Raw genomic sequence first — 16,073 nt, 5'->3', positions numbered from 1 at the left:
TGGAAATCCTTCATGCTTGTGTCTAAGAAAAGCGATTAAATTGCTGTGTATGGCTGTAGATAATTATACAGCTTACACATTGTTAGCTTTGATACTCCAAATCAGTTTTATACAGATAAAATAACAGCAGTCATTTTTTTCCAACAAATAACAGGACAATCTGGTGTCACTCTTAGGATGCTTCTGAGAGAACATTTGAGTGCTGTTTTCCACAGCACATCCATTGCTGAATAGGGGTGCACAGGAAATATCTGAGCCTAAATTAAGTCAGGTTTCAGAAAATTTATATTTAAAACTAGAACTGGAAGAGAAAGTTGTAAAAACATACAAAGTTTTAATTTTAAAAAACATTTTGTATTCCATGAAATTATATAACTCTTTACTTAATCCTGTAGAATTTTAAATGTTGCATTTTCTAACTAAAATGAGAAATGTACATATACTTGATTACAAAAATATTCTAAAATCCTTTCTCATTAGAAAAAAAATTGATTTGTATTTAGCAGTCAAACAGAAGCAAATCAGTTTACAGGGATGGTTTATCAAGGACTGCTTTTGAGTGATCGACGCCGACTGAGGACAGAAAGTATTGAAGAGCATGCAACTCCAAACTCGTCTCCTGCTCAGTGGCCTGGTGAGACAAAAATAATGGTTATTTTAAACACCACTCACTGGACAAGCTCCACATTTCAATATTTTCTCACTGTTCTGTAATACAATAACTTACAGTACAACTTGATGCTAATCTTTCATCCAAATCTGGATGATCAATGATGGGTAAGTGTTTTGTATTTAGTTCTCAAATGAGTAACAGCCTTTAGCATCTTCACATATCAAAACAAAAAAATAAACTTTCTGTATTTCAAGCCTTATTCGAAGAAATGGGGATCCTCAGGATAAAGTCTGTAAGCTGTTAATTTGTTGTCCTAAAATGTTTTCTTCCAGTCTTTCTCACCCCCAAGCAAAGCTTTTCTGTTAGCTGTTTAAACAGTACTGTCTTACATACATGCTTTACTTGCTGTAGCTGTCAAAACAGCTACTTTTGATGTACTAACATAGATTTAGTATTTTGAGGTCAACTCTGGCAATAGTGCAGGAGTTTCACAGGCAAACTGAACTGAGACACAATTCAGAAGTCCCAGACCAAAGAAGGTTTTTTTACTTCAATCTTTATGATTTTAAGAAAAATAATAATAGTATATTTCATCTGAATAAATGTATCAAGTGGCTATTAGTCTGTTTACCATAAAAGGTAGAGATGTCACATTGACTTTTTCCCTTTTTGTAAACCTACTCATTTAATACAGAACTTTTCCTCTTCTCTTTGCAGGTGTGAGTTCACTTATAAATCTTTTAAGTTCAGCTCAGGATGAAGATCAACCAAAGTTAAACATTCTTCTTTGTGAAGCTGTTGTAGCTGTCTACCTGAGTCTGCTTATACATGCCCTGGCAACCAATTCATGTAACGAATTATTTCGACTAGCAGCCCATCCATTGAACAGCCGAATGTGGGCTGCCGTTTTTGGAGGCGGAGTGAAACTACTTGTAAAACCTCGAAGACAATCAGAAAATATCCCAGGTACTCTGTTTTCTAAAGGTCATACTAATTATTTGTATTTTGTACCTTTTAGTAACTTATAAGGGAAGATTTCTTTCCTTTTAAAGACAAAAAACAAGCAAGCATTATTTTAAGTATCTACGGGCAAGAAATCTCGTACATTAGTAAAAAAGCCAAAAAAATGTTAGTCTTTCTCACAGTTGTCCCTTGTACTGGCACCCAGCATATTTTGAATTTACCATTAAAAAAATACAGGTATTTACTCAGAAGGCAACTTTTTAATTTGACCTGATAATTTAACTGTGATTTTAGATAGTGGTATTAATTTTAATTCAGGACTTGAAGACTGTTGTCTGAGCACTTGTTAGATTAAAAAAAAAATAATCCAGACTTCATCTTTGTGACTGACTGTTGTCACAAAAAACAAGAGTGTTGATGGGATAGAGTTTTGATTTTTTTTTTTTAATCTCTACTTAGATTGGTTATAGAAAGTCATTGGACTTCCGCATTTAATTACTTTTACACACAACATAGTTTTCTTGGGATTTTTCCTTCAGTCTTTCTAAAACAACGATGAAAAATTTCAGTTCAAGGTAAAGCAAAGTGCTTAAACAGCAAGATAACAACAATATTGTTAACAGTGAGCCATCACACCAAGTAGCTTTGACAAGTAGTGATGAAATCAGTGTTGTGACACAGGGAATGTATCCCAGAAGCATGGTAAGCAACCTGCATGTGGATTGCTCTGTGTATTTCCCAGTATAAAAGTTTCAGAATTACTAGTATACACCATTATTTTTCTTAATGTAAGAACTGATGGCACTTATAATGGCATTGCCAGTACTTTTGTAACTCAAACCTGCATTTGATATTAAATCACCAGAAAAATAAATTAGTGATGAGTAATTTTAACTCAGATGTTTTGATTCAAACAAGCGTCCTAAGCATACTTCTTTATGAAACTACTATTAGGTGCTTGCTTATAACACTTTTCAGTGCTCTCAGTCATTATTTTTAGTGAAGAATAGATGGTATAAATCAGTGCTAATACCTAGGTTTTCTGTATGTGAGAGAGAAGCCCTACTGTATAACTATTGCAGTAACTTGGAAACAAGTTACTTCTAATCACAATGATTGCTGTCATTGATGACATTATCATACAGTCACCATTGGTCAATTAGCATTCTGAATTGCATCATTATAAGTATTCATAACTTATTTCTCTTTTATGGAATAAATTAAGCTTATTTGAGAATAATCATTTTAGGAATGATCATTTATTTTGACAATGTGTTAATATAAACAACTTTTTATAAAAAGTCATATTTTCATTTGAGATGTATTCTGTTTTCCTTTAACCTACAAGCTGCTACAGTTTCTGATGTTTCAGAGGATGTTAATGAAGGTTTGTAAAAACTTGCAGTGTAGATGAATATTAGTGATGGCTTCTAAAAAAAGTTTTTTAATATCTACCTCCTTTGTAATAAAGTAAGTGTAATCTTCAATGTTACCTGCCCAATGACACTTTAAAAGTCTAATTCCACATTTATATTTTGATAACTATTAAGATGGTTTAAATCATAACATTTTACAATAGACTTCAGTTGTCAAAAAGACTACTCAAATTCTCTTTACTATCTTAAGAGTTCCTTGACTTATATTTTGAATAACTAATGCTAATTGTGCAGTTTACTGTTTAGTGAAATTTTATATATTGCTTCTATTTCTGAACAGAATATCTTAATTTTTCTTTCTTGAGAAGCTAAATGCTACATCTACTGAAAACTTCATCCAGATAATAAAACGTATTTCTCATGATATACCCAATGCTACAGTTATTTAATTTATCATAACGGAACTTTCTGTATGATTACACTTAATTTATTTAGGCTGGCTTTGATTCCTGAATTGGTAGAAGTTAGTACCAATAATAATGTTTTAATTTCCTTCAATTATAAAATACAACTACTTTGAAAGATGCGATGTTAACATCAGCTTTTCAAATTATCTGAGTTTAGCACCACCTCTTCCTTCAGAAGAAATGGATAAACATCGTCGTCGTTTTAATATGAGAATGCTCGTGCCAGGAAGACCAGTAAAAGACAGCATTGTACCTCCACCTGTGCCTGCAGAAAGACCCTCTTACAAAGAAAAATTCATCCCTCCAGAGCTCAGCATGTGGGACTACTTTATGGCAAAGGTAATTTAAAATGGAAAATATAAGTTCATAGAATCATAGAATATCCCGAGTTGGAAGGGACCCATAAGGATCAAGTCCAACTCCTGGCACTGCACAGGTCTACCCAGAATTTTAGACCATGTGACTAAGTGCACAGTCCAATCACTTCTTTAATTCAGACAGGCTTGGTGCAGTGACTACTTCACTGGGGAGCCTGTTCCAGTGTGTGACTACCCTCTCGGTGAAGAACCTCTTCCTGATGTCCAGCCTAAACCTCCCCTGCCTCACCTTGACACTATTCCCGTGGGTCCTATCACTGGTGATTAAGGAGAATAGGTCAGCGCCTGCCTCTCCACTCCCCCTCACAAGGAAGTTGTAGACAGTTACAGTTACAGTTACTTTTGTGAAGTTACAGTTCACAAGAGTATTTCTACTCCCTGAAGTTCTATAGGACAAAAATAATGTGAAATTTTTCAGTGCTCTTCATAGTAAGCTGCATCATCTTAAAAAGCTTCATCTTAATTAAAGATAAAGAGTCTCAAGTCTGTTACTTAACCTCAGGTCTGTTACTTAACTTTCAAAATAGGGCTCTTGCCAATAATAGAGATAAACACTGTTCCCATTGCTACTTGGTCTGGGTTTTTTTTAGGGAACCTTATTTATATGTTGTTATCGTTGTCAAAGAATTTAAATGATACCTAAACTAAAAGAGTCTAAAGAGATCAGAAAACTAGTTTTAAAGCAGACTTTTATTTTGCATTGCAGCCATTTCTTCCTTTGTCAGACAGCGGCGTAATATATGATTCTGATGAAAGCATTCATAGTGATGAGGAAGAGGATGATGCTTTCCTCTCTGACATACAGATCCAGGAACACAAAGATGCCAATTCTTACAGGTTAGAAGAAATTGCCACTGTTTTAGAATAATAATGTCACATGCTTACCTTTTCTTCCAAATTAAAGAACATACAGGTCTTCTACACAGTCCACAGGTTCAGTTGAGTATTTTTAGTGCCATGGACAGTTGTACCTCTGTCAGTGGGATTACAGGAGCAACAAATTTTGATCACAGTAACAAACATTTACCCATTTACTTTCCTGAAGAAAATGGGATTAGCAACTCAGAGCTGTGTTTTGGCTTTTCTTGGTGGGAAGGGAAACAAACAAGAAATACCCTAAGAAGAAGACAAGTAATACCTGTCATCTTTAAGACACAAGGAGCATGAGCTACTACAATGCCAGCTCTAGAATGATGTTTCAGAAAACTGATTCAAGTGTGATTGGTCCTTAGTTCTTGAATTAGAGACAGATTAAATAGAACACTTAAAGAGAAAATGTTGCAAGATAAAATGGAATAAAGCACATGAACTTAGCATTATAAAAGTGGAAAAAAATTATGGCTTTTTTAATGTGTTTTACTTTTCGATTCTCTCTTTAGTCCTTACACTCTACAGGCTTTGTAATTTTAGTACTTGTGAGATTCTTTCAGTTGGGAAAACTAGCATGAATACCAAATTCAAGTAATTGCTTGTCTGTATTCATTGTGATTTCACTGGAGAACTTCAGGAAGTATTTCAGGAGGCTTGTACTTAAATCACATTCTTGCAGAGGCTCACATGTGCACACTCTTTTATATGATATGTTTTTTATGGAAAATAATTCAATAATCTTAAATTTATAAAGAGAAAGCGATGCTTACTGTTATGGGGGGGGAGACAGCCTTACATTGCATAGCTGATAGATATGTCTCTCTTTACATGTCTGTTAAATTTAAAAGCCTTGGTGAACCATCTGTGCTGTTTTTCTGATCTGTGTATTAGGTAAAAGAAAAAAAAACCTGTTCTGCAGACAGACATGTTAGTGTTGTTTCAGCACAACTAAAACTATTGTTTTTATACAGCTGGGCTCTTCTGCATCTGACAATGGTAAAACTAGTTCTGCACAATGTTAAGAACTTCTTTCCTATTGCTGGTCTGGAATTCATTGGTACGTGAAATTCAACTTAACATTTTAGTTTTCTTAACAAGTGTCTTTCTGTCAGACTTTGCTTTTAAATACATCGCTTAATTTTTATTTTAAAATGTATATAATTTAAAACACTATTTGTGACAGTTGCAAACAAATACATTTTCTTTGAAGATTTTTTTAAATGATTTTATTATTCTACTTTTTTTTATATGTGCTGTAAGTTATATTATTTTTTCTCTAAGCCTTACTTTTTAATATTTCTGTTTAGATCTGCCTGTAACATCACCATTAGGCATTGCTGTAATAAAAAATTTGGAACACTGGGAACAGATTCTTCAAGACAGAATGGACCAGTTTGAAGGCCCACCGCCAAACTACATTAACACTTATCCTAGTGACCTTGGAGTAGGTGCAGGACCGGCTATTCTCCGCAATAAAGCAATGATTGAACCTGAAAACACACCATTCAAGTAAATATTTTTTTCCCTAGAAAAAAAAAACACATTCCTTGACCATAGACATATTAAAGATTACTTCCCCCTGAAGCTAAACAGCCAAATGAAGATTAGCTAGATCTTAGTTCCAGACAATGCTTTACAGAAACCATTTTCCTGTGTCCCTATGTGACTTCTTATGCAGCTGTCTCCTGCAGCTGCTTTTCTTATTCTGCTGCACCTTTCTCAGATGCATTAAGAAAGGAAAATAAGAAGGAAAGAGCAGTGCTTGGAGGACTACAAATTGAGGGCAATAGCTTCTGCTAGGAAGACCCTATTCAACCTCTTCTTCTATTCCTCCAGTAGTAGCTATCTCCCACCCTACCTCAGCCACAAAAGTTATATAGTATATGCAGATGCCAGTAGGAGAAGAGAAAAAGAGTTGTAGTACAGTCCTTATAAAGTCAATCCTCCTATGTTGGACCTGTGTCATGCTTGCAGGAATCTTCAAATGCAGATGTTGAAGGATATTTCCAACTCAAAAAATAGTTTTGCTTTTCTCCAAATACTAAAAAACAACTTTTGTTTTGTTAGCTATATGTGACTATATATGAGATATATAATTTGCATGGTTGGTACTATAGGATTTTATTAACATATTCTAACAAATGTAAAAAAAAAATATGTATCCCTTGATATTTGCCATGTACAAATTAGAACTTAAATTTGGAATTTCATTTAAAGTAATTTGGAGTCATTCTCCAAATTTAGGGATGGATAGGGGGATGTTATCTACCTTTAATTAGACAGAAGCCTTTTCATTTTTCCTGCGTCATCCAGATCAAAGGATTATTCAGCTCTTCCAGCAAAAAGGCTATGGCATTTTCTTGTGAAGCAAGAACTTCTTCAGGAGACCTTCATAAGATACATATTCACAAAGAAAAGAAAGCAAAGTGAGGTAAACAAAGGATTTAACTTTATTTTTTTTTTAAGAAAGCTCAGTTATAACTGTTCTTCAGTCTCTTCAGTATCTTTTAAATTTTCTTTCCATTTTTGTTGGCATTTCAATTTCTTTCATTTTACAGTGTTTTTCATTTAGTCAACATGACTGTCATGTTGTTTATTGAAACACTAACTGAACCAAATATTTTTAGACAAGACATATTTCACCTTACCTTTATGTATTTAAATACTGTCCTAGTAAAGAAAAATAACATTTACAATAAAGATAATAAGTAAATAAACTTTTGTATTCATATATTTTTGTTGTCATATTGAAAAAGAAATTTCAATGAGCTATTACTTTGTGTATATGTATATATGCATGAGTAATATATACATATAAAAGTAATATTATATAATAATATATAATATGGGGTTTTATGAATTGTACCTGTTACAACTGTAACGAGTTGTAATTGTAAATTTTAACCAACACCAGTACCATGCAAAATAACTATACTATTTAATATCTTTAAGGTTTCTTGTAAGTATGGAGTTTGTGTGTGTATTACTCCTCCATTTATTTGCTATATCATACATTTTGTGTTCATCTAGGAGGCATTACATTTTAAGTGAGTTTGTTTAGATTGCTGTCATAGTTCCTGTGCCTTTTATAAGAAGTTAATAATACATTTGTCATCATTTGCTGACAGTGGCCTTTAAAATCTAGTTTGGAATGTTTCATTCTTTTTTTATATTTGTTTGTGCATGTGTTTTGTGTTTGTGACTGTGTGATGTTATGTAGTCTGTAGAAGATCGTGTGGAGCAGGTCAAACAAAACTGCGTAGCAGAAGATCACAAAAACAAGGTAGTATCCCTTCTCCCAAACCTCTAGCACATTCTTAAAAGTTCTGTGGAACTGGCTTTTCTTTCTTTAATGTGACTAACAGAAGCTATGTGTTCTGTGTAGTCTGTGTGGCAGGCTTTTAATCAGTGAATGAATTAACTTTGGATGTCCTATAATTGGGATGAGTGAACACCTTGTAAACAGTGTTGCGCACACAACTTTGTGTTTCTTACACTCAGACATAACTTCTGACTTTTAGAACACCAAACAGTATGAGAATTCTAAAGTTTGCTTCCTAAACAATGCTGAGGCCACTGAACTTTTCTTGCATGAATTTTGTATCGACTTTTGCAGTCTGAATGTACCACTACAAAATGGATTTTCACTCTAATTAAAATTTCTCATAAATGTTTTGTAGGTTGAAGCAGATCTTGGCTACCCTGGAGGAAAAGCAAAAATCATTCACAAAGAATCAGATATGATAATGGCATTTGCAGTTAATAAGGTAAGCCTTAAATATTACTAGTATGTGCAATAAATCTTAGTTAAAGTTAGTATAAGTTTTCTATTTGTTCTGCATAGGCAAACAGCAATGAAATTGTTTTGGCATCTACACATGATGTTCAAGAACTTGATATTTCAGCTCTACTTGCTGCTCAGTCATTTATATGGATTGGGGAAGAATATGACAGAGAGTCTAAAAGGTAGGATTATTTCTTTGTGGTTATAGTAAGAGTTTACCGTGATGCTGGGTATATAGTTATAGTAAATGTTGACTGTACACAAAAGAATGTTAATTGAATAATCTTCAGTAGGTTTCAGATTACGGTCCAAAGGAGTAGTGGTGAGGGAAGGGAAAAGAATATGGCTATGTTCTACACATGATAAAAATAAGATTTTGAGGGGTTTAAGTATATTGGGCATGTCTGCACTGTTCAGTGAAGTAAACTCCTGTGATGCATAAGCTACTAAAGGAAGCACTACCTCAGAAACACTTGCAGTTGCATCGTTTCAGTGTTGAGGCTACTTGTGGTAGCTGATGCTAGCTGTCTAGTGCAATAGCCTGAACTACAGTCAGCTACTACCATTATCATGGTGAGAAGTGTGAATGTGTCAGCTGCAGCAAGCACTTACTTGCACTACATTTCATTGCACAGAATAGATGCACAGGTCATCAATGTTGGATGCTGTATTATCCTTCTGTCCATTCTTTTACCAGCAATGTTCTCCTCAAGGGAGCTTGTATTGTCAGCATCTACCATGGTTAGAATCATCTGTTCAGGTTAAAAATTGATATATTTGGAGCATTTGGAAAATGTTTGTATAATGTAAGTGTAGGAATTGTGCAATTATTGTCTCATTATAATTACTTCCTCTATCCACTGTCATTGGGCTCTAAACCATGAGATAAGCAAACAACACTGATAGCAAAGAAGCATTTTTTTAAAGCAAAAGCTGCCGTGTTTTGTTTTTTTTTTACAGTTCTGATGATGTTGACTTTCGTGGTTCTACCACAACACTAACACAGTCAACTGCACCATCTTTTGGAGTGAATCAGATACAACCATCTTCATCTATGCCATGGTTAGGCAGTGGTCAAACTAGCACTGGAGCTGGCGTGGTAAGTACTTTTGTTGCATGCAGCTCTCGACACAATTATTTGCTGTATTTTTTAGTAAAGTCCTAGAGTATATAAATCATACTGTTAATTCAGTGTTGACGTAAAAGGCCTGCAGTGGCCAAGACCTGACAAAACTAAGTATTTTCTTGTAGATTGTGGCATAGAATTATTGGAACTTAGAAAAAAATGTGACAGTCAAGTTTTTCTTATGGGACCTTTGAGGAGCTAGGACTAGCAGTTTTTCAAAAAGAAAAAAAAATCTTGCTTTGGGACTAATATCAGAAGTATTGCATCAGATCTCTGTACAATAGAAGATAACATGATCTGAAATTTCGTGACCGAAAATCTAAAATCTAAAGACAACTAGATATAATTAGCTAGAAATAATGTTAGTTTACAAGCTTTTTAACTGGGGGGAACATTTACGTATGGTAGAATAAATAAGGCTGAATAATGCGTTTGTGTCTTATCTTGATTTTTATTTTAAAATTATTTTTATATCCTTTTTTTTATGAAGCTTATTAAAAGGAATCTGAATAATGTCAAGAGAATGGCTTCACATCCAGTCCATCAGTATTGTAAGTAAATCAGAATTGCCAGTACGAAGTAAATATTTTTTTTTATTATTCTGTATTAATGAACATCTGTTTTTGATCTCAGATCTTACAGGAGCACAAGATGGTAGCGTTCGAATGTTTGAATGGACAAGGCCACAGCAATTGGTATGCTTCCGACAGGCTGGGAATGCCAGGGTTACAAGAATGTATTTCAATTCACAGGGCAATAAGGTAGGTACAATTTAGAATTTTAAATTTCATTATTCATAAGAGAACACATTTGATAGTGCTGTGACCTCTAAAACAGTTCTAATTGATAACACACAAAACTCATAAGATGGCATAACCAGTATGATTTCATTTTCGCTGCATACTGAAGCTTTATAATAAACATTGACCTTTATACTCCCTTCTTTTCTATCAGCTTCATGCTGATACAAGTGGGGTTATATTAATACAAAGCAAGATTTTCAGTAATCTCCGCTGTCTTTACACCTCAAGAGTAAATTCTGTTGCAGGAGAAATGCACTGATTTATATCAGCTTGACTGTCTTCTCTTACCTGTCCCTTCCTAAAACTATTTATTCCCTTCATAGTCTAAGCAGTCTCAAAACAATTTATTCTCAAACTCTCTCTGTCTCTGTCACACACACACACATTTAATCTCTCTAAAATTTAACTATCATTTACAAGATAGATAGATCTGAAGCCTCCTTTCTGCTGTCCCCATAAGGGAAGCCCAATATGATTCACTCAAAAGGGAATTTCTGGGGGCTGTCAAGTCATTTTATCTGTCTGTTAATCTCTGGCTAGTCTTTATTATTAACTACATTTTAAGCAACTCTCAGTATTATATATCCCCTTTGCACTATTTTCAGACTTCTTGTCTCCCTTTTCTGAAACCTGTGTTTCTACGTGGAGGGTTTTTTAAATTAAACATTAAAAAAAATTGAACTTACCTATTTTGCAGAAGCAAACTTATATTAGATTAGGTTTAGGTGTTCAAGAAGTGCTTCATACTTGCTTTCTGGCTATGATAAAGTTTTGACAGAATGTGTTACCTAGAAGATATACTTGCAGCCCATTAGTTGAAGAGAGTAAATCTACAGTGTAGAGAAATAAAAAAACTACAAAAGAGCCACATACTTTGGCCAGAAATGAGCATGAGGTAAACTGCAGAAAACAGTGGACAAAGAGAAGGGAATTGGGAGAAATACCCACCTCCTCAGTTTTTCATATAGTATGTTCTGTTATTTCAAGAAGTCTTGTCCTCTGCATTTTACTGGCATAAAATGTAACTATTTAATTTCATTGTAGTTAAGGGGCATAAAAAGTGAATTAAAGGAGTTGGCATGACTGTAAGAAACAACATTTAGAAACATAAAATCTCTCCTACCACATCATCTTTTTTCAGGTAGCATAAAACCTCGTTTATTTATTTTTTTAAATCAGTGTTTTGATTATGTTTGAAATATTATAATCTAACATCATACAGGAATCAATTTTTAAAAGAATAAATTATCTCTGCTGCTTCACATGGAGGTCGCTCAAGCAGGACTCATGACCAGACAGAGAAAATATGAAAAATAATTATAAATGTTTCTAAAAACATTTTGTAAAACTTTTATAACAGTATGGAATATACAGTATAATTGCCATGCATTTTGGTTAATTGGCTCAGTTGTTAATGGTACAATAATGATACATGATACAATACAGTCTTTCCAAAATTGTGTTCAAAATCATGCTTTTATGAGACGCTGTCATGCATCTTACTTTACTAAGCATTTTCAAACAGTCGGGGAGTAATGATTCCTCTGTAGGCTTTAGTGTTTAAAAACAGTATTCAAATGATAAGCTTCCACACTTAAAATGCCTTCAGTTCCAGAAAAGGTTTAGGCATCTAGGAAAGCATCCATCATTAATCATTAAACAATCAGTGCTGAACTGAATTGCCTTCTAATTTGCTTGTTCTATCTGAAAACCATTGTTGTTGATATTTGATGTGTAGGCAGTGGTTTTGTGGGTTTGGTATGTTGTTGTTTTTTTTCCCGAATTCAGCTGTTTGCTGTCATGAAGCAAACATCCAGTAACCAATAAGTTATGCTAATAAATGCATTTCACTTCTTGCAGTGTGGTGTTGCTGATGGTGAAGGATTTCTAAGTATTTGGCAAGTAAACCAAACCACCTCAAATCCTAAGCCCTATCTGGTAAGTAAATAGACAACTTTTTTTTAATTCTTTTTATAGACAAAACTTGAGTCTTCAAGATTTCAGGCAAGCCAAGGGTGTAAGAGTTTCACTGAGGCATTTTTGATTTTGCTGCTTTTTAATTAGCATATTTTACCAGTATGTGTGGTGCAATAATATGTTTTTGGAAAACTAATTGTAGAAGAGCCATAAGCTGCAATGTAATTACAAATACTACCAGCATTACCCTTAATTAAATTAAAAATCAGAGCTCACAGTAATGACTTTACAGTCCCAAGACGTAGTAAAAGTACACTCTTTTTTTTTTTTTTTCACTGCTAATTAACTGTACACAAAGACAATGCTTAATTTGAAATTCAGGCTAATGCTATGCTATGTGATTTTTTTTTATAATTCAATTGTTGTATTATATTTTTATACTGTTTTTTAATTCATTACTTCATCCTTTGGACTTCAAGCTGTGTTTTATATCTGTTTTTTAGCTTTTAAAACTTTAAAAGACTGCTTGCAGTATGCTATCAGTAACATCACACTAATAGTAACTTTTGTTGCAGATGACAACCAATAAGATCGCATCTGTGTTTTTGTTTTGTTTTGTTTTTAATAGAGTTGGCAGTGTCACAGTAAAACCACAAGTGACTTTGCATTTATAACCTCTTCAAGTCTAGTTGCCACATCGGGACAGTCCAATGATAACAGGTGTGTTTAAAGATCACCAAAAAATTTCACCAAAGCTACCAATTAATGTCCATTAACCCACTGCCTTTCATGCATTAATGTGTGGCTGACATTGCAAGGATCAGCATTATAAGCTTTGTTACAGCTTGGACTTGACAGGTTGTTTCTTTGAACATCATTCCTTCAGTCATTTGTTTCCCAACTCATAGTTTATATAAGGTATGGTCAACAGTTGACCATTTTTTTCAAGGTGTATTCCAAATACTAGTTCTGAGGTGCTGCTGTTGCTAGGGGAGAAATATGTTCAGTAAAGTCAAGGTAATTATTTTTCTCTGAAAAGAGCAACTCCTATAATTTCTTGGTATGACCTAGGATTAGTACACATCTTAAAGGCAGAAAGTATAGTCTCCATTGTGAAGGACAAAAGAGCACAGAAAGAGTTAAGCTCTTAAGTCTTTACGTATGCTCTCCAGTGACTGCAAAGAGTCAAGGGCTCCTTGTTCAGTTCTACCTTCTAGGTTTTGACACAGAACACAAGAACCCTCTGAGTCATGTCACACTATGAATCGCTTATCAACAAGCCATAATGACTTTTTTTCCCCTTCAGAAATGTGTGCCTCTGGGACATGTTGGTTTCATCTGGTAACAGTCTTATACATGGTAAGTGCTGCAGAGAAAATCAGATGTCTTCTTTTCACTGACTCAAGAAATACAGTTTGTGTATACGTTTGGGTCAAGGAGAGAAATATATGCTGGGGTACTAGTCTTAAGTATTTGTGTGCCACACTAGTGCATGCACCAGGACTGATACTATGTAGTCTCCAGCATGATGATAATCTGCTCTATATAGAAAAGTATGAAGAAGGACGATCATACATAAAGATATTTTCGTGACAATATTAATAAAGCCTGCACTATTTGAATACAGTCCTGAAAAAAACTAAGCATCTGCGTTATTAAAGTTTGCGTGTATGCAGGCTTTCACTTAAACTAGCACTTAATAAATAGATCCAGTACTCTACTGAAGTACAGGAGAAAATACAATTGTAGGTAATAGTAGAAGCAACTCAGAAAACACTGTCCATGTTTTTCAGCACTTGGACTAGATTCTTAACAAGATGTTTGTATCTATTTGTTCAGGTTCAATAATTTCATCTTTACATAAAGAACTAAAGCAAAATTCTATCATCTTGCACTATGGAAAAAAATACAAATTTGATATGTAGGGTTTGTAAAAGAACAAATTCAACCATCATAAACAGCCATAAACACTTGTAATACATGAATAAACATAGCAATTACCTGTGTAAACAACAGGGGCATTCTTACTTTCATATTTTAAAAGTAGCAGATTGCACAGAAGTTCAGTCTCATTTTGAAGAAATCGAGTTAGGGCTCCTATGCAAATTAGAATTCAGGAAATTAGAATATATACATTTTAAACTCAGGAATTTAATTTAGCTTAATATATATGGTGAATTTTATTTATTTTTTTTAATTCATGTATGTGCCTGTATTCTAACTTGAGTTAGACTGCATATCACGCTTTCTTGTGCATTAGACTTGTGTTGCCCTAATAATAGCAAAGAGCTGTTAACTGATATGACATTACCAATATGAAGGAATGCATCTGTCAAGTTAGAAAACGTTCAGATAACAATTCCTAGCAGAAACGCATTTTAAGATAGAAAGCTACTTACAGTTTCAAATCGATTCAACTGTGGCATCCTTCTTCAGCCTTCACCTGTCATGATCATGGCGCCACGGTACTTCAGTATGCACCTAAACATCAACTGCTAATCTCTGGCGGTAGGAAGGGTTATATCTGCATCTTTGACATCAGACAGAGGCAAATCCTTTATACCTTCCAAGCACATGAATCAGCTGTAAAGGCCCTTGCACTGGACCCTTCTGAGGATTATTTTGTTACAGGCTCAGCAGAAGGTAACATGAAGGTAAGCCTTAAGAGTAGCTGAGTTGTAATAAGAGTATTTACCTTAGGTCCTGTATAGATATATTTTGATCAGCATGCTGTAAATTGCCAGATGAATGTGGTAACGAAACAGTAAAAAAAAAAAAATCCACAAAACTTCTACACTTGTTACACAGGATGCTTGCTTTGTATTCATAACGTAAGCTTAAATATACTAACATGCTTCTAAAGCAATTAGCTTTTGTTCTCCACTAAAGAAGATAAAATAGTCTTTTAAAAGTTGTGTGACTGAATTTTAAATGGATAAAGCAAAATGCATGATTCTGAAATCTTAGATTTATTTTTCCCTCAAAGATGTGTTGGTTTTGGTCTTTGGATGTTTGTAATACTCAGCAGGCACTCAGTAACCTTAACATCTCATAAAGTTGTTGTAACACCAACTTCTGTTTACTTTGATGTCCCAGGCAGCTACTGGAGTCTCATAGTAGTCAGACACACACAGAAATAACAGAAACGAAGTCCCTGTTTTAAAGGGCTTATTTCCTGAGCAGTAAAGGAAGGAAATACAAAAACATGGTAAAGAGATTGAGAACACAGTTTCTTTCTTTTTAGCCAGACTGTGCAGTGTTAATAGGTGCCTTCTTTGCCTGTGCGTGCTTTGTGGCCTGCTCTTGGTGAGAGCTCCTGCAGCCTGGGACACAGGACAGCTCAGACAGTTGCACTGCCACTCTGCACGCTCATTAATTATGCTGCAGACTCTCTGCAGCATTCCTTAGCAGAAAAGCATTTCCAGCTGCTGCAAAGCTGACACAGTCATCTTCATCTTGGATAAAAATGCAACCTGTTCTTTTCTGCACCTTTCATGGGGAGGAAGCTGGCAGGCACCGCTGATCAGGTAAAACAGCAGCTTTGCCCTGCAGAGTAACCAACTGGCCTACAGTATGGTAGCTTTATGCTATTTTGCATTACGCTTCATCAAAAACCTCTTAAGACTCTTGGACTTGTTATAATTGTCGCTTATAGACAACAAAAGCACCCTTTATCTTTGCTGAACAAGGTTTAGAACAGCTAAGAATCTGAAACATTAGGGAAAAAATAGAAATCCTAATTTTAATCTCCTTCTGTCTCGTTTGTCATTCTTTTGA

At 34.5% G+C, this 16,073-nt stretch overlaps 1 protein-coding gene across 7 annotated transcripts in view; it reads left to right on the top strand.

Moving 5' to 3' along the window:
* Positions 1-16,073, top strand: part of DMXL2 (Dmx like 2) — a 55,354-nt gene that overhangs the window by 37,796 nt on the left and 1,485 nt on the right. For 3 of the 7 annotated variants that reach the window (XM_083850071.1, XM_083850069.1, XM_083850075.1), the window contains 17 exons: positions 504-634; positions 1,331-1,579; positions 3,577-3,758; positions 4,503-4,633; positions 5,638-5,723; positions 5,974-6,175; positions 6,980-7,097; positions 7,887-7,949; positions 8,347-8,433; positions 8,511-8,632; positions 9,411-9,549; positions 10,067-10,127; positions 10,210-10,337; positions 12,240-12,317; positions 12,925-13,016; positions 13,603-13,655; positions 14,733-14,950. In XM_083850071.1, coding sequence (XP_083706197.1) covers positions 504-634; positions 1,331-1,579; positions 3,577-3,758; positions 4,503-4,633; positions 5,638-5,723; positions 5,974-6,175; positions 6,980-7,097; positions 7,887-7,949; positions 8,347-8,433; positions 8,511-8,632; positions 9,411-9,549; positions 10,067-10,127; positions 10,210-10,337; positions 12,240-12,317; positions 12,925-13,016; positions 13,603-13,655; positions 14,733-14,950 — 2,140 coding nt within the window. Of the gene's footprint in view, positions 1-503; positions 635-1,330; positions 1,580-3,576; positions 3,759-4,502; positions 4,634-5,637; positions 5,724-5,973; positions 6,176-6,979; positions 7,098-7,886; positions 7,950-8,346; positions 8,434-8,510; positions 8,633-9,410; positions 9,550-10,066; positions 10,128-10,209; positions 10,338-12,239; positions 12,318-12,924; positions 13,017-13,602; positions 13,656-14,732; positions 14,951-16,073 lie in introns of those variants that run through there. The other 4 variants (XM_083850070.1, XM_083850073.1, XM_083850072.1 and 1 more) reach the window with 4 other exon arrangements.

Source organism: Anser anser, assembly GCF_964211835.1.
Source record: "Anser anser genome assembly, chromosome: 10".
In the NCBI taxonomy this organism is placed as follows: Eukaryota; Metazoa; Chordata; class Aves; order Anseriformes; family Anatidae; genus Anser; species Anser anser.
The sequence above is the reverse complement of the archived record's forward strand: the minus strand, read 5'-3'. Positions and strand labels throughout refer to the sequence as shown.